The sequence below is a fragment of the Monodon monoceros genome, unplaced genomic scaffold (assembly GCF_005190385.1).
Source record: "Monodon monoceros isolate NGI ecotype Baffin Bay Population unplaced genomic scaffold, NGI_Narwhal_1 Super_Scaffold_16, whole genome shotgun sequence".
In the NCBI taxonomy this organism is placed as follows: domain Eukaryota; kingdom Metazoa; phylum Chordata; class Mammalia; order Artiodactyla; family Monodontidae; genus Monodon; species Monodon monoceros.
In genome coordinates this window covers 71,495,747-71,517,636 of record NW_021703772.1, presented here as the reverse complement: position 1 = coordinate 71,517,636, position 21,890 = coordinate 71,495,747, and the positions used below count along the sequence as shown (strand labels likewise).

Sequence of the window (21,890 nt, the reverse complement as noted above, 5' to 3'; positions counted from 1 at the left end):
GAAAATCACATGAAATATATACAAATTATACATTATTATAATACATTATATTTTACATCCTTTTAAAAAATTAAGCTTGAAAATGTCATGCACATTTCTGAAGAGACAATATACTCATGAGAAAAGTAAAATGATAATGTGATAAACTGAACAGAATCATACTTTTTATTTCATTCACTTAGGGTTAGTAATCTCGTAAACAACACGGAAAGAAAACATCATGGGAAGGCTGGAGCAGTAGAACACACTTCCTGCATCTCAACTTTTCACTGCCCCTTCCTCTAGCAATCATGGCCCCTCCTGCCCTCAGTTCACAATTATAGGGAGGAGTAGCTCTGACCACACTGAGGAGAGCTGAAAACTACCAGGGCAACTTGCCAGAACAGTCCCAAGACCTAGTGAAGTTCAAGTAACAAGCAGTGTCTGACCTGCCTCACTTAACTGGCCACCATGTGCCTGCTGCCTGATGCCTATGCCTTCCCATATTTTCCTCTGTGGTCGCCCTTAGGGAAGTTCTGGTTAGGGAAAGTGATAAAGGAGGTCCTTGGTCCTTGTTCTCATTGGATAGCTGATATTTCCTGCTACTGTCTCACCTGGTTTGAGTAAAGAGCAGCAGCCACATATATTTTATGTCTCACATTTTTTAGCCTTTCAATCTATAAGCTACATAGCAGCCTATAAAATATTAGCAATAACTTCACTTTTCCCAGATATATTTAATCTTGTTTCTTAACCCAACAAAGATTCTCTTGCAAATTAAAAAAATCATTCCACTGTCTTAACTGGATAATACTTAGGAGAAAACGCTAATGGAGTTCGTTTCTCTCATGATACTGCATGTTTTTGCAAGTGAAGAATGAATGATAACATCAGAGCTTAAAAGCAACCAGAAATCTGGTGGGGAAGGTACATCTAACCCCTGGGAAAAATACATCCTTTCAGCTGTACTCAGCTAAGTGAGGAATAAACATCAAAATGTTTCTAAGAAACATGACTTTCCAGTCTCAGTAATTTTAGAAGTTAAAATTTTCATAATTTTCCAAGGAGAAGTCATTGATCCTAAACATTTTTAAAGTTATCTTGGAAGCTTTGGGTACTACAACTAATCCAGGTACTACATGGAGAGATGAGGAAGTCTTTCCTATTATTAAATCACATTCTTGCAAAATCATCCTGACTTAACAAAAACTTCCGAAAACTTGAGAATACTGCCTTGGATCAGTGGCTCTCCAACTTTAGTGTGCACCAGAATCACATGGAGGGCTTGTTAAAACAGTGTTGGCTCTGATTTAGCTGGAGTAACATGGGGCCTGAGAATTTACATTCCTAACCGGTTCCCAGGTGACACTGATGCTGCTGATCCAGGGAACACACTGAGAAATTATAGGAAACTTAAATAATAGGCCATTGTATTTATCACACCACTCTAAAATCAGTAACTTTTTGGTAATTAACAGATACATGGAGACGAGAAAGAACCATTAGGTCATGACGTGGTAAGAAAAATTTGTATTAGGCAATTACTTTCACATCTTTTAAAAGAGGCTTAAAAAATAAATTTAACTACAGGGGAAAAGAAAACTACAGGACCTAAAATCTCCCCCCAGACAAACCATACTGTTAAAGAAGAAAAACTGGGCAGACTAAAGCTCTGTTATGAATAAAAAATAACAGGCAAACACCTTAATAGAAGAAAAAAAAATTGGTCTCAGACTGTTAAAAAGGCAGTAGACACGTATAGAAAACAAACTAGTGCTTACCAGTGGGGAGAGGGATGGGGGAAGGGGGCAACATAGGGGTGGGGATTAAGAGGTACTATTATGCATAAAATAAGCTACAAGGATATATTGTACAACACTGGAATATAGCCAATATTTTATAGTAACCAAAGATGGAGTAAAACCTTTAAAAATTGTGAATCACTATATTGTTCAATTTGTAACTTACTTAGTATTGTACATCGACTATACTTCAATTAAAAAAAAAAGACAATTCACCCTCACGAAAGGAAATGTAACACAAGAAGTGTGTGAAAAATGCAGTTTCACTGGTAAAAGAATGAAAAGAGTTTCAGACGTGCCAATTAAACAGTGCTGGCTTAGGGTGTAGAAAAATAGGAACTCATAAGTGGTTAGTTGGAGTAAAAATTAGTAAAACCTTTTTGGAGACAATTTGGCAAGATGTATGCAAGGCAATCATTGGCTCTGCTCAAATAGGCACAATCATTGATGATCATCACATTTACAACACTGGAAGACTGGAAATAATTTAATAACCAATATTAGAGGATTAAATCAATTACGGCATATCTATATAGAGGAATAGTGTACAGTTATTAGGAAATATGCATTCTATATTTACTGCCATGGAAAATGTTTAAGGGAAAATGTAGATTATGGAAATATATATGTACATATAGTATATACATGTATACATATATACATGTATATATACATATATATCAAATATTTATTAAAATATATCTGCCTGAGGGGTTGGAAGTCTAGAAGGATACTCACCAAAATGTTAATAGTCATTACATTTCCTTAGGATGGTACAATTTAGGGTAATTTTATTTTTTAAATATTTGCATATGTGCTTTTCTATATAGCGACTGTGCACTAATCATGTAATTAAGAACTTTTAAAAGAAAAGAAAAAATAAGACTGACCTTTAAAATACTTAATACTTTTTTTTTTTTTTTTTTTTTGTGTGTGGTACGCGGGCCTCTCACTGCCATGGCCCCTCCCGTTGCGGAGCACAGGCTCCGGACGTGCAGGCCCAGCGGCCATGGCACACAGGCCCAGCTGCTCCGTGGCATGTGGGATTCTCCCGGACCGGGGCACGAACCTGCGTCCCCTGCACCAGCAGGTGGACTCTCAACCACTGCGCCACCAGGGAAGCCTCTAAAATACTTAATACTTTAATCCAAAGTTAGAATTCAGCAAGGTTCTCTCTCTCAGTCATAGCTCCATTTTCAAAAATTCTATTATGGTTTTCTTATCAGTTCTAGCTGCTATCACCTCCTGTTAAATATCATACAGACTTTTAATCTGTTTTACCCTCGTACTTACTTGTACTTAGTTGTGAAATGTAACCAAAAGGCCATTTTAGAAAAATCCTCAAGGGCAATATTTAACTAGGTTAGAGTTTAGGCTTAGGTGTTCAGAGATGAGATTTTCATTCCTTTCTCTGACCTTGTGTCAGCCAATGGAACTTGAATGATTTTTAACATTGCAATTTAAGTAAATACTGTATAAACTTAAATTAATATGTCAGGAAAAAAGACACACTTTAATTTTCTTTAACAAATGATAGCACAAATCCCTGAAGAACACATGTGCTCAAGCGAATTTTTTTTTTACAATGCATTACCAGTGATGCTACCTGCTGAGATGTAATTTGGGTCTTTTAATTCTTTTTATGGCTAGTGACATAGCTCATACACAGATCACAAAAAGGAAAGACTGGAAATATTTATTTGTTCTATTATAATGAAAATATCTAAATTAAAGGTAAATGTTGCAAAATAAGAAAAATTTTAGCCTCTCACAATTATTTTCCTAGATGAACAGTAACAGTACCCAAAATAAGTACAACTTACATCAAGTAAATTACCACAAAGCACTGGGAATATTTCTAAATATAGCTCTCAGCAGTCCAAATGGTAACAAGTCACCTATTTTCTATACCCCTAATTATAGGTTTAAGATAGGATTTTGTATACCTGTGAAGATTTTATAAATCCAAATGTAAATGTCCTAGTATTCCTTATGCTTTTCCTTCTTCATATATAGCAAACACTGAATTCATGTCCACCTACTGTTCTAAACCAAAACACTACCCTAGCCAAAAAAAGTAATGGTAATATTAACGAATTTTAGCTAATTTTCTGATTCATCAATGAAATGGATATTTCCAGAGTGGAAGCAAATGTAGAGGATGATCAAATAAATGATGAGATTATCAGAAATGTATGAGAAATTAAAAATAATCAAATCAGTAAGACAACTGAATTTATAAATATTTAACTGGGAAGAAAAGACATTTTTCTTTAGACACAAGATAAACTTTATAAGCAAATTTATATACTACGATTTAAAATTCCTAAGTGGCTACTCCACTTGAACAAGTAGAGTTAATGGACTTCAAATAATCAAACATTAGGCCTCAAAGTTGCTGGGTGTTTTCAATTTCATTTTGCTTCTTTTTCTAAAAAAAAAATTAGCAAATACAATCAACTACAGTTTAGTTGTAGAGGAAGTCAGTCAACAAATATTAACTATGCCTCTGTAGAGTATGCAGTTGCTTAACTGCTGAAGTTAAGTATTAAAGCTGGACGACGAAATCTGACCTTGTGGTTCATACAAGCTAATAGGAGTACAGGAACATGTCTTTTCTTGGCTCTGAGCCTCCAATGTAATTTGTTTATTGAAATCTGTGTTTATGTCCAAGTATACCTGACATAAATGGTTTTTAAAAAAGAGATAGAAAACAGTTGTTGGGGAAACACCCTTTAAAAAAATCTTGTGGACTTCCCTGGTGGCGCAGTGGTTAAGAATCCACCTGCCAATGCAGGGGACACGGGTTCAAGCCCTGGCCTGGGAAGATCCCACATGCCGCGGAGCAACTAAACCCGTGCGCCACAACTACTGAGCCTGTGCTCTAGAGCCCGTGAGCCACAACTACTGAGCCCATGCGCCACAACTACTGAAGCCCGCGCGCCTGGAGCCTGTGCTCCACAACAAGAGAAGCCACCGCAATGAAGAGTGGCTCCTGCTTGCTGCAACTAGAGAGAGCCCGCGCGCAGCAACAGAGACCCAACACAGCCATACATACACACGTACATACGTACATACATATATATATAAATAAAAATCTTGGAAGACCAGCAAAATTCCTATTACTCCATTTCCTTGGAGTGAAACCATATTAGCATGTCGGAAATGTCTTGTTTTCAAAGAGCCAATGTTCAACACCATTTAGCAAGTAAGGAAAATATGTATTGAGTATTACATGGCACTTCGTAGGATTTAAAACGGCTATGCCTACATTTATTCCTAAGGAAAACAATATGTACTGAGTAGTACGTGGCACTTCTTAGGATTTAAAACTCCTATGCTTACATTTATTCCTTCTATAATAAGTGAATATGATTTTAATTAAAGTAATTTGATATTCTTCCAAAATGTTAATTGGTGGGTTGTCAGAAATTGTGTTTTTTAGATAAAGGGCATTTTTATTTTTATTTTTTATTTATGTATTTTTTGGCCGTGCCCTGTGGCATGCGGGATCTTAGTTCCCCAATCAGGGATGGAACCCATGCCCCCGGCACTGGGAGCGCAGAGTCTTAACCACTGGACATCCAGGGAAGTCCCAGTAAAGCACATTTTTAAATGCTGGTGTTATGAATATGCTTAAGACAAACTTTAATGAAATAAGAGATTTTTAGATCTCACACAGTAATAAAAAGTACCTTTAAATAATCAAGGACTCTCATCTCACCATCATAGATATCTCAGTGGAAAAACATGCTAAGTCACAGCATCGTTTTAGTTTGCGCTGACAAGTATCACAATAAGAGGCTTAACAACAAGGATGCACTTTGGGCCAAACAGCCAAATATATAAAGAGCACCCAAGCACACCTTTTTTAAAATCACATTTTTATTTAAAAGATTTCAAAATGTGAAGTTATATTTCCCAGAGAATACTGAGCATATAATGTAGCAAATACATAGCCTTTTTTTCATTTTTATTTAACGGTATGCTTCTTTACCACCGTCTCACGTCACAGTCCCATGTAGTCTAAATTCTGCCCCCACTGCATGCCTGAAACAGTACTTTCAGGGCAGAATAAGAGTGATTAAGAACGCTGGTCCTAAAATCAGACAGTCCCTGGTTTGAATCCTGGCTGTGCCAATGATTTCCTGTGTGACCTCTAACAAATAACTGAACTAGTTTTATTCTCTTGATAAAAGGAGGCTAATAATTTGCTACCTGATAGGTTTGCTGTAATAATTAAAGCCAGTTAAAGTATATTATGTGCTTAAGAACAGTGCCTGACACAGAGTACTTACATTAAATACACCCTGCTCTTGCTAAGGTTCTGTCACTCTGCTTTGGGCAGTGTGGTCCAACAACTGTCTTCCAGCTCAAGGGTACAACCCAATTCCACTGTTTGTGTCTTGTGTATTATAGAATAAAAGCTGTCCATTTATTACAAGGACCAAGGTAAAAGTGAGATACGACAAAACTATTTTTTAAAGAACTTAGTGAACACTCTTTACTGATCTGTGAAAAAACAAAACAGAAAAAGCTCCTTACCATGGTCAGTACACTGATTTCTGACATCCTCTATGCTTTCTACTTTGATGGCTTCTTGAAGAAAAATGTAACAACTGTCTTGGAACTGAACCCAGGTGGATGAAGGGCAGTCTATGTGGAAGAAGAGATACGCTATTAAATAACTTTAATTTCATGAATTCCTAAAGATAAAGATATTAGATACTAAATTTTCACAGAAAAAAAAAGAATGGCAATTTCCCTTGTTAATTTTAGCCATAAGGCTCTTGGTCTTTGTTAAAATAAGAAATTGACTAGCGTGATAGGAATTTCTTTTTCACCATTGTACATGTGGGAAAAGGAAAATGCGCCACTGATTCCCTTCTGATTTGACAGAGCAAAGTTACAAGTCTTTAGGTGTTTAGTAGTTCAGACATGTAAATTATAGCATATTACATATGCTAATAACCAAGGCAATAAACTATCAAGGAAGAAAACCAATCAGAATTACAAGTTTTCTTTCAAGGCTATCTTTGCAGTATATAGTAACAATTCAGTTTCAAAGGTCGTAAGAGTCTTACAAGATCTTTTTGTTCAAAATACACCTTCAAGAACAGAGAAGAAAAGAAGTTGCTAGATTATGAATATTCAGACAAGTTTTCCTATTGCACAAGAAAACAAGATTGATGTTTTTATGAATGTTTTAATTTAACACTTCATCAAAGCAGATTCTTTGAACTAGTTTTATGAAACAGAACCATACTTCTTCCTCTCTTGCTGTAGAGGGTCATCTCCTTCATCTCTATCTTTTGGTGTTATTCATTATAAAGATGTGTATTTTTCAGCCTTGCCTCTGGAATTTCACTAGTTAGCATTAGAAGCAAAAGTAGGCCTGTTAAGACCTTGATTTCACTGGCCAGAATGGAGAAAGGATGTGAAGATTTTATTGAATTCCAGTGAATAAAGGAACATTAAGGCATTAACCTTCCATATTCTCTTAGGTCTGTATAGGGAAAATCACTTTTTACCTGGTTTTATTTTTGCGGGATCTCAGTTCCTCGACCAGGGATTGAACCCAGACCACAGCAATGAAATCACCAAATCCTAACCACTAGACCTAGCGCCAGGGAACTCCCTGAATTACAATTTTAATATAAACAAGTAGAAGAATGGCTTACTACAAAGATCAGAATTGAACAATCAGCTATGTTAGTCTAAATTCAACCACCTCCATTTCACTAAGCTCAGAATATGGCAGAGACCATTCGTTGTCTCCAGTACTTGACCTCAGCTTCTTATACAGCACAGACTACAGGCCACCAAGCTACACTATCTCCCAGTCTTCTGGTGGCTTCTGGATAATGAAGTGTGAGCAGAAGTGGAATGTGCAAAAATATGCCTTTAAAAGGAAAGAGTGTGCTCCCTGGACCACATTTCCTCTTTCCCTCTGGCTAAAATGTAGCTAGGTATCTTCAATCAATGGTGTAAACAATGGAAACAGCCTAGGAATAACAGCAACAAGATAAAAGGATCCTAAGTGAAGCCAACATATCACACTCAGGTTGTAAAGAGAGAGAAAATAAACTTCGATCTTGTTAAGCCATTGATAATTCAGGTCATTGCTATAGCAGCTGAATCAAAAACCTAATTAATACAATGGGCTACTTAAAATTACCTCAATTTGTGAGTCATGAGTTTTTCTCTGGCCTCATACTGCTACATTTAGTGATTAAACCATCCAAGATGTACTAGCCTTAGGGTAGGCATCCCAAGACACAATTTATTTTGTATATAGGTTCTTTTTTTTTTTCCTTCCTGCTGTTTATAAATTCTTGTCTTACACGTGTGACTACCTTGGTTTGAACTCCGGTAGGAATCTAGAACTTTCCCATTATGGTGGCTTAAAGTTGGAAAGGGATGTTTTAACAACAAGCACTTTGCTTTGGGAAAATGCTCACAGTAAACCATTAATTTTTAAAAATCTCACTATAAAAATATATCTGCAGTATGATTCCAATGTTTAAAAAGCAAGGAAGTCTAAAATATCATGTATCACTTATATGTGGAATCTAAAAAAAGCGTACAAATGAACTTATCTACACAACAAATAGAGTTACAGATAAAGAAAATAAACTTACTGTTACCGGGGGTAATGGGGGGGAGGGATAAATTGGAAGATTGGGATTGACATATATATACACTACTATATATAAAACAGATAACTAATAAGGACCTACTGTATAACACAGAACTCTACTCAATACTCTGTAATGGCCTATATGGGAAAAGAATCAAAAAAGGAGTGGATATATGTATATGTATAACTGATTCTCTTTGCTGTACACCTGAAACTAACATAACTAACAAACTAACAACATTGTAAATCAAATATACTCCAATAAAAATAAAAAAAAATAAAGTAAAATTAAATTAAATTTTAAAAAAGCAAGGAAGTCTACAAAAGTTCAGGAATTGGAAAGGCATTTTGTAGGAAGAAGGCTCAGGAAGGGCCTGAAAACAAGGTGCTTGGTTGAAAGTCTGTATGTGGAGCAAACCCTTAGATCCTCTTCCTGAGGAGCAGTATTCAGCCATCTCGGTTTCTCCGTACACCTCTGCTGCCTTCTATTCAGAAGAAAAGACTTTTATTCCTGCATTTCCACTTCCAGACCATCAACATTACCCACTGCTCATCCTTTGAGATTCAGGCCATCTATCTACACCACTTTCTCTAAGACACCACCGCTGTAATGTATTTTAACTTCCGCTTGTAATTTCATCACATAGTTCTTTCTCTTTGAACTCACCATCCAATGGCCATGTAAAGTAGCAGAAGGAACACAACTTTGAAGTCAGACAGACCTGTATTTTTATCTTGGTGGTGAGACCTTGGACAACTTATTTCCTGTATTTCCTCAGGCAAAAAGGGATAACAACCTCATTGGATTGTTGTTATGAACATTAAGAAGCAACAAAACTGTACAGCACGGTGCCTAGTACAAGGAAGGTGCCCAATATATTGTAGCTTTTATTAACTCTACCATCCTCGGCACCCTTCTCTAGAGACAGTGACCTCTCTGAAAATAGGGGCCGAGCCTTATTTTTGAATCCCCAACACCTCAGATAGCTCCTTGGACTATAATAGGGACCAAAATATTTTGCTAAATGAATGAATGAATCCTATCCCTACATCCTTAAATGGCTTAATTTATCATCCCTTCAGCATCCTCAAACACTCCCTTTGCAGTGTATTCATCTTTTCCTTCTAGAAGCAGGCTGTTTTCTTATACCCTGGAATAGAACTGGATTGACCTTGCTGCCAATTCTAACGCCATTACTGGTACAGTTGGCCCTCGGTATCTGTGGATGTGGAACCCTCGGATACAGAGGACCGATTGTACTACGCCACTTTATATAAGGTACTTGAGCATCCTCGGATTTTGATATCCACGGAGGGTCCTGGTACCAGTCCCCTGAAGATACCGAGAGACTATACTTTTTAAAAATTAATCTTTTTACTGAAATACAATATACAATGTGCAAATCATACATACCTATCTTGGTGAATCTGCATAGAATGAACATACCCATGTAATCATTGGTGAGATGAAGAAACAGACCATTAACCAAACCCGTTTGGTCCACTCACTTCCAAAGGTAATCACACCTAACGTCTAACACCACAGATTAGTTCTGTCAGTTTTTGAACTCTATAGTAATGAACACATACAGTATGTACTCTTTAGTGTCTGGTTTCTTTTGATAAACATTACTTTTATGAGATTTATTTATGTTGTAGCATGTAGCTGTAGGTTCTTTCTCATTGCTATATAGTATTGTATGACTTTATTCATTCTGTTGATGAATGGTTGGGTAGTTTCTAGTTCGTGGCCATGACAATATATGATGCTATAAACATCCTCTGCACATGTTTTGGTGCACATATGCATGCTTTCTTGTGGGTATATTTCTAGAAGTAGATTGCTGGGCCATAGAGTGTACATGTGTCCAGCTCTGACAGACACTGCCAAACACTTTTCCAAGGTGGTTATAATCCTTTTAAACAAGTAGGTTTAAAAAAAACCAAAAAACCCAGTTTGATAATCTTTGTCTTTTGAGTATTTCCATTAATATTTAACATAGTTATGGATGTATTTGAGTTTATATCTACCATCTTACTATTCATTTTCTTATTTGTCCTACCTGTTTTATGTTCTTTTTTTCCCTTTGTTGTCTTCTTTTTGGATTATTAAACAATTTTATATTCCATTTTTCTTTTAGCTTATTAATTACACATTCTTTAATTTTATTTCTATAGTGGGTACCCTGAAAATTACAGCATGCAACCTTGATTTATTAGTACCTAAAATAAATGAGTACTTTTACCATTTCCTAGACAGCACTAGGATCTTACAGTAATTTAACTTCTCTTCCTTTGTGTTATTGTTATTACTATTTTGCATGGTCAATGTTCATTTAGTTTTAAACACATATTTACCTTCTCTGTTGCTTTTCATTCCTTCTTACATTTCTGTATTACTAAATGTAATAATTTTCTGTTTGCCTGAATAAACCCCTTTAATGGTAGGTCTATTACAAATTCCCTCAACTCTTGATTTTCTGTAAATGTCTTTATACTGCCTTCCTGTTTGAAGGCTATTTTTGCAAGTACAAAATTCTAGAATGGCAGCTTATCTTTCATTGAAGATGTATATAATTTTACTGTTTTGGCTTCCATCATTCCTATTGAGAAATCAGGTATTAGTCTGATTGTTACTCTTTGATGGCTGCTTTCAAGATTTTCTTTGTCATCTTTGGTTTTTAGTAGTTTGACAGTGGTATGCCTAGTATTTTTTTTTAATCCTGGTAATAGTGTAATGCAATTATTGAATCTGTGGGTTTATTTTCACTGTTCACTTTTGGAAAGTTCTTGGCCATCATCACTTCAAATAATGCTTCTCCTCCATTTTCTTTCTCCTCCCTTTCTGGGACTCAAAATACATATATGTTAGATTTCTCACCATGTCCAATATGTTCACTTTGCTCTTTTCTATTTTTAATACTTTTGGCTCTCCATATCATAATCTTGTTCTTTCTGGTTTACTAATCTACTCTTCAGTTTTAACAAATCTGCTGTTAAACCCATCTACTGAGTTCATAATGTCAGCTATTTTTCAGTCACAGAATTTCAGCTTGTTTGTATTTTTATAGATTCTGAGTCTCTGGTGAAATTCTCAATCTTATAAACATTCTCGCACTTATTACGATTATTTTATTTTTTATTTCTTTAATTTTTATTTTATTATTTATTTGATTGCACAGGCGGGCTCCTTAGTTGCGGCACATGGGCTCCTTAGTTGTGGCTCATGGGCTCCTTAGTTGCAGCTCGCTGGCTTCTTAGTTGCAGCATGCATGTGGGATCTAGTTCCCTGACCAGGGATCGAACCCAGGCCGCCTGCATTGGGAGCATGTAGTCTTAACCACTGCGCCACCAGGGCAGTCCCTATTACGATTATTTTAAAGTTCATTTTTGAAAACTCTAATTTCTGGGTCACCTGTTGGTCTGTTTTTATTTTCCCCGCTTTGGCCTGTTTCTTATTATGCCTGGTAGTTTTTTGTTTGTTTTTTTTTTTATATCAAATACCAGATACTGTGCAGGAAAAATTGCACAGTATCTGGTATCTAATATTTAAAATTAACAACATTGCAGAGGCTCTAGAGGATGTCATTCTCCCCTAGAAAGGATTCTGGTAGGCATCTGGAGTATTGAAGATTATCTTAATACAATCAAGGGTGGAGTCCACCTGAGGGGGATGTTACAACCTTTGTGAGGCCCAATATCCATGGATTCCAACTGAAAGCCTGGATATTAGCTAAAGTCCCTCCTCTTTGGCAAGTAAAAACTCAAATTTTTGTCTCCTTAACACCATGAGAATGCGAAAAACTCTGCTCTGTTTTTAGCTGCTTAAAATTTGGGCAACTCTCCTAAAGGGAAAAGTAGTGCACAGAATATTGGGCTCGCATCAACGAGTTGCCTTAGCAGCTCTCTGATGCCTGCAAAAACCATTATTATGGAATTTTATTTAGATTTTCCAGTTGTTCTTAGTGGGAGCGTTAGTATCCCACTCCACTATAGCCAGAAGCAGAATTCCCTCTTTCACACTTTTAAGCAAGTTATCGATAAGTGCTACCATCATCCATCCAACAATCGTTTGCTGAGCAACTCCCACGTGTCAGATACAACGGTCAGTGCTAAGGGGTAAGGATAAAAGGATTTAAGGGGAATGGGTCCTACACTTGAAGTGCTCAGTCTGATAGGAGAGTCAGACACATATAAATAACAAAGGTGTGAGAGGTTAAATGCTATAAGACTATAGATGAAAAAGTAATAACTTGTAGAGTAAGGAACCATTTCAAAAAGGAGACAATATTTGAGCTGCAATTCGCAGGACAAATGAGTTTACCATGTGGAAAAGGAAAAAGAAAAAGAAATCCCAAGCAGAATGGAACACCATAAAAAGCACAGTGACAGGCACCTAGTAAGGAGTCAAATATTTGTTGAATGGGTGAACTAAGCAGGTCTCTCCCTCCCCACACTCCTCCCACCAGATGTTTTATGTATTAAGACGTGAGAGAGAAAAGAAAAGCCATCATTTCCAGAATGAAACTCAAATTGAAAGTCACAAGGGCACATACTCTGAATTGCAAACTTTGACTCTTTTTTCTTCTCCTATTTTCTTCTGGTTCCCTTTGTTGTTTTTTCTTTAGCCTTATGGAATTGAAAAAAAATGGAAATGGAAACAGACTCCATTACCACATTTAAGGACACCTGAAACATCTTTATAAAGTGAAACACTGGAAGTCTTGAACCACGGGTTAAGAAATGCCCTCTTGTATCATTTCTAGTCAAAACTATACATAGGATTTTGTACTGACAATAAATAACTCAAGAATATAAAAAAATAATTTTTGAAATACTGTTTAAATGGAATAAAGCATGTCTATTAAGTATACAAAAATATAATCAACACCAAGTGAAGTGAAATTTATAAATTATTTCTTTGTATACTTGTAGCTCTTAGGCTTTACAATTACAATGAACTCTGATCTCCAAACCATCTATAAAGTATATTCTTTTTATCAGTAGCAACTCATGTGTCAGTTCTCCATGAAATGTCCAACCCTCACCTTCCCATAACCTCTGATTCCTCTTAACTTCTATAGGACTTTGCACTATACAACATGTAAGAGGCCTTTTCTGGTTATAAAGACTAAAGACTTGTTCAGGTTACCCCAAATAATAGAGATGTTTTGCAAGGATACATGGGGTAATAAGAAATCTGAGGATACTAACCCAGCAAACAGGCCTCCTAGGGCTCTTACATACAAGGTACCCCTTAGGTACCCCTACCTAGCTTAGAGTAGTCAGCCTTTGATATAGGAAATTATCCTTATTTTGATTAGTTATGGCTTGGATGGTGAGCATAATATGGAACGAACCATGGCCCTATGCATAAGAACTGTAGGAGGCCATTCTTGGAAAAGGGGCTGTGTTATCCTTTGATGACCAACACACATTCATGTGCACTGGTAAATCCTGCTTTTCTGTATGGTAGTTATCTGATACTTATCCTGTTTTCCCAATTGGACTGTTAACTGCATGACAACAGAGATCATAACTTAAACCTAACTTGTACCCCCAATAATAACTATGATAGAGTTTTGTACATAACACAGAGAGCCTGCAGAGAAATGGGACAGTGCAGGGTTCTGATTGAGCACATTAAGCTATGGAGAAAAGTCTGGCTCTGACTACATGACCTCGGGTATGTTACTTAACTGTGCTCCAATTTCCCTATTTGTAAAATGGGGATGATGGCAGTACCTATCTCAGGGAGTTGTTATGAGAAAATTGTTTTAGGTGCTAGGGATTCCACAGTGAATAAAAAGGAACAAAAATCCTGCCATCCTGGAGCTTATATTCTAGTTGAGGCAGATACATGAAGGCAAGATAAATAGGTAAAATAATATGTTAGATGGTATTATTATTATTATTTGCGGTACGCGGGCCTCTCACTGTTGTGGCCTCTCCCGTTGCGGAGCACAGGCTCCGGACGTGCAGGCCCAGCGGCCATGGCTCACGGGCCCAGCCGCTCCGCGGCATGTGGGATCCTCCCGGACCGGGGCACGAACCTGTGTCCCCTGCATCGGCAGGCGGACTCTCAACCACTGCGCCACCAGGGAAGCCCTGGTATTTTATTTAGACAGTACATTAGCAATCTATTGCTATGTAACAAATTAGCAACTTAAAACAATAAAAACCTTCATTATCTCACACAATTTCTCTGCATCAGGAATTCAGAAGCAGCTTGCTTAGCTGGGTGATTTTGGCTTGGCATCTCTCATAAAGTTTCAGTCAGGGCTGCATCTATCTGAAAAGTGAACTGGGGCTGGAGGATCAGCCACCAAGTGAGTAGGAGCTGGCTGTGGGTAGAAGGCCTCAGTTCCTCACCATCTGGACTTCTCCACAGGGCTGCTCAAGGGTCCTTATGACATGGCAGGTGGCTTCCCTAAGAGCAAGTGATTCAAATGAGAACAAGGTAGAAGTGCAATGTCTTTTACAATCCAGCCTTGGGAGCCACTCTCCATTATTTCCACAGTGTCCTGTTGGTTATACAGGATACAGGTCAGCCCTACTCAGTGAAGAGTATGAACACCAGGAAGCAAGAATCTTTGGGGCCACCTTGGAGGCTAGCAACCACAGATAAGAGATGCCAGGTCCTGACTGTAGGGTGGGGGCTGGGGTTGAAGTTGTAGAAAGGTGTCCAAGGAAGACGTCACTGTAAAGGTGACATATACAAAAAGAGATCTGAAGGAGCTGAAGGAAAAGAGCCAAGTACTTATCTAGGTCACACAGGCCTCTGGGATGGGAATGAGTGTGATGATAATGATAACTGACAAAGCCGCTTGTTGAATAATTCAATAAGCAATATGTGATAAGACAAGAAAAAGCCCCAAAACCCAAAAATAAAAACAAAAAGCTATAGGCAGAAAAGCAGAAAACAAACTGTTAACTTCATATCTTTACAACTTTCAACTGTTTTTTCCTTAGGCTCATTTCAGCATTAGCAATTAACTCCAGTTAATGTAGCACTGAACCCTTCTTCATGCTACCAGTCAGGGTGTGTGCCCCAGAAACAAGCTTTAAGCACTACTCAAGACATATATTTTTACTTTGGGAGAAGAGTGTTCCAACAGAGGCTGATACCTCTTGTGAGGGAACTACTGAGGTTCACGCACTTCATAAGCAGAAAGGCTAAACTAAGTCTTTTTCAATGCTAAGTATCTTTGCTATAATGAAAAACCTGTCTCCCCAAAATACTACCATAAGTTTTCAATTACGGGTTCTGTAATGTTTTCTAGAAAGTATATTTCAAGAAACATCCTTGGGTCAAAAAAAAAAAAAAAAAAAAAAATCCTGCCCACAATGCTCTCTCCAAAGTGCTTTTCTGTTACTCTTGCTTCTTCACAGCTGCTGAAAGATAGGTTGTTATTAATAACGCACCTGAATGACTCTTCATGGATTGTATAACTTTATAATTCTATTGATTTAATACGTACAGAAATTTAGGAGCCTGATGAAAATTTTGAAAGCTTGTACTTAACTCCAAAAGTTTCCAAATAGATCCTCCGCTTAAAATTATCATGTGCTGGGCTTCCCTGGTGGCGCAGTGGTTGAGAGTCCGCCTACCGATGCGGGAGACACGGGTTCGTGCCCCGGTCCGGGAAGATCCCACATGCCGCGGAGCGGCTGGGCCCGTGAGCCATGGCCGCTGAGCCTGCGCGTCCGGAGCCTGTGCTCCGCAGCGGGAGAGGCCACAACAGTGAGAGGCCCGCGTTCCGCAAAAAACCAAAAAAACAAAAAAAATTATCATGTGCTAAAAGACTAAAATGTCAGAGCCACAAGAATGTTTTGCATTACCAGTCAGCTCTAATGGAACTCTCTGTTCCCTTGTAATTAATTTTTTTAAAGAACCAGGCACAGCATAAGAGGAAGTGATCCTTGGGACAGACTTGTTCTGAATGTTAACAAAGGAGGCAAGATTGTACTTTTTTTCCTTGCCAATAATAAGACCTTTGCCCCTCTCCTATTAGACATGAGTCAGTCACTTACCTTCCACAAGGGCAGAGGAGGAGGAAGAAAGAGGCGCTGGTTATTACCTTTATTAAGTATGGAGGAGGACATGGTGTACCAGGCTCCTGATAATCCGGAGGGCCTGGGCTGCAAAGATATCCCTGAATTGTAAGGAAATTCAGCCACTCTGACACTCAGTCCCCTCCCCACGCTACCCAACCTAGCTTCCAAGATGTCCACCCCCATCTTCTCCCTTCACGTCCCTTCTCAGAAAAGCTGTCATGACTTTTATTCATAGAATGAGGGTGCCAGTGCTTCTCTGCACCTTTCTTACTGGGCAACGCTGGTCTATTCTCTTATAGATGCAATCTCAAGATTTGTCCTCAAAATCTAAAATAATCTTAAATACTTGATATGTATAATAAAAAATTGTGGACAGCAACCCTGTTGCAAAACTAATTTTCAACACGGAAGCACATTTCTAAAAGCTTCTCAACAATGAAAGAAGTCCTGAAATAATACCTAATTACTATTTCACTTTTTCATTGGAAGGCAAATGAACACTTACTAACATTTCAAAATTTACAATCTGAAATAATTTCCCCTGAAACATCACTGCTCCATTCACAAAGGGCCAGAAAAAGTCACATCAATAGATTAAGGTGACTTAATGCTTTGAATTCAATTATGAGATGAGCTCATGGGCGGAAGTAAAAATAATTTGAAGGAAACTGCAATCCCATTATCGCCCCCTACTTCTTAAACCATTCATCTAAATTTTTTGTCCTTTCATTATAAATTAGAATAAAGTACAGAGACACTTTTCAAAACAAAACAAAACAAAAAATCCACAAGATAGTAAAGTTTCTGCTGTTATGGAGCTCCCTTGGTAAGGGGAGCGAAAAGCAAGAAGAGAGTGAAGAAACGAGATTCATCCTGAGAGAATTCAGTGCTCTGAAGAAGAGAAAACACGGGGATGTGATAGAGAAGGTGGCATATGAACAGAGCTCTGAACGATATGGGAGTGGGCAGCCATGCCAAGGACTGGGGAAGGGGAGGGGGGTCTGGGCAGAAGAGCCAGGAGGTGGCTGAGTCCCCAGAGGTCATCGTGGATAAACAGAGTGAATAGCAGGAAGGGCGGTAAGAGGTGGCGTCAGGGAAGGAGGCAGAGTATTGTAGGCTACGGCAACTCAAAGTGAGAAACGAGGCAGTGACCACAGAATGGGGTTTCCTCTAACATGCTTGTGTTCACTTATATTCAAGCTGCTCACAGGAAACCACTGACCCAAGAAACAGACACCGATCATGTACTATGTACAACAAGTGCCGTTACAGAAGAACTTTTTAAAAGGGATGCCATGGAACCTTACTCAGGTATTTTTTGTTCATTGTGATTTTTCAAGATAATATCTAAGAACAACACAAGATCATTTACACTAATAAACTCCAAAATAACAGAGAACAATAATTTCCATTTCAATATTACATTTATACTTTATGCAACACCCTAGGAGCTTTTCTGTTAAGACCCTGCCATGCAGCAAATTCCATGAGAACCTTGAAAAGCTCTTTCTTTACTTAGTTCTAAGCCAAATGTGATTCCTGACCTTGTCTGGATAGATTTGTGAAGTATGATGATAAAACACATAGTTTTTCAGCCCTGTGTTATCAACATGTATGGGAATGTGCTCGGTAACCATACACATCAACAGACATAAAGCGGCACTTGTGACATAATTTTCTAGTTGCAATAATTACCCTTCACTTCGTATGAAGAGAACAAAGGAAAACCAAGATTCACCATGCCTGGAATAGGTGCTAGACATGGAGTTCTCACTGAATGCTCACTACAGCCCCATGGGTATTATCTCCATTTTACTGAAGTGCAATGAGTTGCACAATTCGATCAAGGCCACAGAGTCTGTACCTAACTCCAAAGCTCATGCTCCTTCTAAATTAATCCTTCAAACCTCCCGAGAGAAGCTGATTCATTAATAGCAATCATTTATTCGACAGGCACTTCTTCAGCTCTTGAAAAGTCTATTTAACCATACTTGACTTATAAAAGGAAAAAGAACAAAACTTTCCAAAGATAGTTTTGAGACAGGCTGGGACCTGGGACCCTTTGCTGCAATGCTTGCACCTGGACAAACGTCTCCTCCAACAACAGAATGCAAAGAAACTATAAGAGACTAAAAATAACTGCACGCATGCACAGTTGGGGCAAATTATGAGCAACAAGATACAAAAAGATCAAAACCCAACTGCCGCTTCTGAGCTGCCAGGAGCAAAGGCAGGGTACTGCTCATGATCCCTGCACACAGCACCACCAAGGGGGTGGGCAGCCCACCTAAGCAACCTCTCCAGCCACCCATGTCTGCTCCTACCCTCAACCCCACTTAGGGGATCAGCTCGCCCCCCGCTTAGGGAGCAAGCAAGGGCACTTGTTATTTGTTCTCACTCCCTCACGCTGCAGCATCCCTAATAAAGCCTCGCCTGAATTCCTCATCTGACCTCGTCAATTTCTATTAAGGAGCCCAAGAGCCCAGGTGGGTAACAGCCTGTCTTCCATTGCTGATCAAAACAGCTTCTCTTAAGAGAAATACCACACAATCTAGAAACGGACTTTTAAAAAAATCTGACAAGAAAAGTATTTGTTTTACTGAACCTGACATATGAAGGCGCGGCAACCCAGAGGGTGGCTTAAATGGGCGTTTAGATGTTACTGGCAAACATAAGGAGGGCGTGCATAAGGAGGGATTCACAGAATCTCTGGTCCAGCCTTGTTTTGGACAAAACGAATGTGCTCAGTCTCAACAGTGTGAAACTCTTGTTTCTGCTCCTCCATAGGCAGCAGATGGCATAACTGGTCATAAATGCTGGTCGACAAAAGGTGTCAGGATAGGAGCTTTGAGTTTGTAAAAAAAGGCAACTTCTGAGCCGCTTACTCTACTGCTGCCTCCAATACTGAGATCCTTTAATATATTCCTGCCTGTCAGCGGGCTTCCAGCAGGAATTTATAAAATGGCAGTGAAATTCACGGGGGGCGGGGGGGGGGGAGCCAAACTCTTGCATAATCATTTTATTCAAACCCACGCAAGTACTCACTTAGTTCTTGTTTATTTTGCTCCTTAATTCCTGGAATTGTTCAATCAGTGATTTTGGATGGAAGTCCTTCCCCAGAGTTTCCCCCATCAACATTTTTGACATGTTTGCAAGAGAAACTTGTTTAAAAAAACACAAAACATTCAAGAGAATTGTCCATTTTCCTCACGATTCATCTTGGAAATGACTGACTAATCAAGAGTAATTTTTCAGATGTCACTTGCACAACAGCAGACTGGACTTAAAGATTTTTAAATCACACGACTTAAGTGGAATCCAGGCCTCGCCTGTTCTCGTCCCACTTCCATTCAGGGTTATTTGCCTGAACTGTTTTCCTGTTTCGACAACTTGAACACCAACCAATTGGTCAAACAACGCCGAGAGAAAAAGAGGGCCAGCTTCCTCCCACCCCCCGCCCCCGCCGCTCACGAGCTGAGGACATCTCCGCAGCCAACTTCCCCACTTCTCCTTTCAGCCCCAAATGGCCCTGAAACTATGTTCGTCCTGGAGCTCGAAGTCCCTCCGCTCTCCTGTCAATTAGCGCCGTTTGGGACCCCTGCCCGCGAGTGGGGTCTGCGCCGAGGATGTGGACGCGGCGGGAGACGAAGGGCGCTCTCGGGTCCCCGGCTACCCCCTCCCCGGGGACGCTCTCTCGGAACCCACCGAACGCGGAGGTGGGGGGGGGGTGACCAGACGCCAGGGCGCACGGGTGCGCGCGGGGTGGGCGTGCAGGGGAGCGCGACATGCCCGTGGAGTTGAAACCCTCGGCCGCGGAGGAGGTGGAGGGTCTCCGCCGGGCGGCCGGAAGGCGGTCGCTCCGGGCCCGGGCTCCCAGGCCGAGGAGGGGGCGCGGCAAGGGGCCAGCTTACCCGCAGCGGCGGCGGCGACTGCGAGGCCCAGCAGCGGCAGCAGGAGACCGGGCGGCGCGGCGCGGGGCATGACTGTGCTGCTGCTGCGGACCCGGCGCGCACGCTGCTCGGAAGTGCGGAGCCGCCGCCCGACCCCTCCCACCCGCGGCCCCTAACCCGCCCGAGTGCCCGCCCGCGCTGCTTTCCGGCCGGCGCTCCGGCTCTCCGTGATTTTTAAAACTTTTCATCTGAACCTAAATAAATTCAGCCTCTCAAAAATGTTGCCAAAGTAGTACAAGGAATTTTCATAACCCTTCAGCCAGCTTTTCTAAATGTTAACGTCGTATGTAACTCCAGCACAATGAGTCAAAGCCAGCATATTAACACGGGTGCAATACTGTGCACTAATCTACAGCCGTTATCACACTTCACCAGTTGTCCCTCTGATGTTCTTTTTCTGTTCTAAAATCCAATTCAGGGTCATACACTGTTGAGATGTGACGTCTCCTCAGTCTCTTTAATGTGGGACAGTTCCTGTGTCATTGCTTATCTTTCACCATCGATCTGGATACAAGTTTGAAGAGTACTGGCCAGTCGCTATGTAGAATGTCCTTTAGTTTCAGTTTGTCTGATGTCTCCTCCTGAGGGAGATTAGAAGAACAGGATTCAGGTTATGTTTTTGTTTTGTTGTTGTTTGTTTTCTGGCAAGAGTACCACAGAAGCCATATGCCCAGCCCAGGAGGACCATGTCATTCTGTCTCATCACTGGTGATGTCAATTTTGATCCCTTGGTTAAAGTGGTGTTTGTCCTTTCGACCTAATGGTCAGAAACCTTTTCAAAGGCTCTTCTCTCAGTGGACTGTGGCCCTCAGACAACTCTTCTCTGTCAGCAGCTCCTGGATTAAGGGTCTTTAAACTACGCTTATACGGCCCGTGGAAGGAACCAACTCTGATGGATACCTTGACGTTGAACTTCTGGCCTCCAGAACTGTGACACTATAAATTTCTGTCGTTTAAGAAAAAAAAAAAAGGGAAACCACCCATACTTATTATATGTATAAACTATGCAACTGTAACTCCACTAGTGAGTGTCTCTGGAACCAGACAATCAAGGCCAGGCAGGCTGCTTGTTTAAACCCTGACATTGTCTCATGTCATTACCAAAAGAGTGCTTTAAAATCAAGTCTAAACTCTACAAACACTCAATTTTAAAATGTACAAATGAGCTGAACAGACACTTTGACAGAGAAGATACACAGATGGCAAAAAGCATATGAAAACATACAACGTCACATGTCACTAGGGAATTGCAAATTAAAACAAGATACCACTACACACCTATTAGAATGGCTTTTAAAATCGACAACACCAAATGCTGATGAAGATGGAGAGCAAAAGGAACTCTCATTCATTGCTGGTGAGAATGCAAAATGGTACAGCCACTTTGGAAGACACTTTGCAGCTTCTTGCAAAACTAAATATACTCTTACCATGTGATTCAGTGATCATGCTCCTTGGTAT

General features: G+C 39.6%; 1 protein-coding gene across 3 annotated transcripts in view; it reads right to left on the bottom strand.

The window, feature by feature from the left end:
* LOC114896665 (CD302 antigen) overlaps positions 1 to 21,890 on the bottom strand; it is a 129,661-nt gene that overhangs the window by 6,491 nt on the left and 101,280 nt on the right. Inside the window, exons 1-2 of one of the 3 annotated variants that reach the window (XM_029224779.1) lie at positions 20,391 to 20,483; positions 6,327 to 6,437 (exon numbers count right to left, since the gene is read on the bottom strand). In XM_029224779.1, coding sequence (XP_029080612.1) covers positions 6,327 to 6,437; positions 20,391 to 20,460 — 181 coding nt within the window. In that variant the 5' untranslated portion in view covers positions 20,461 to 20,483. Of the gene's footprint in view, positions 1 to 6,326; positions 6,438 to 15,947; positions 15,959 to 20,390; positions 20,484 to 21,890 lie in introns of those variants that run through there. The other 2 variants (XM_029224780.1, XM_029224781.1) reach the window with 2 other exon arrangements.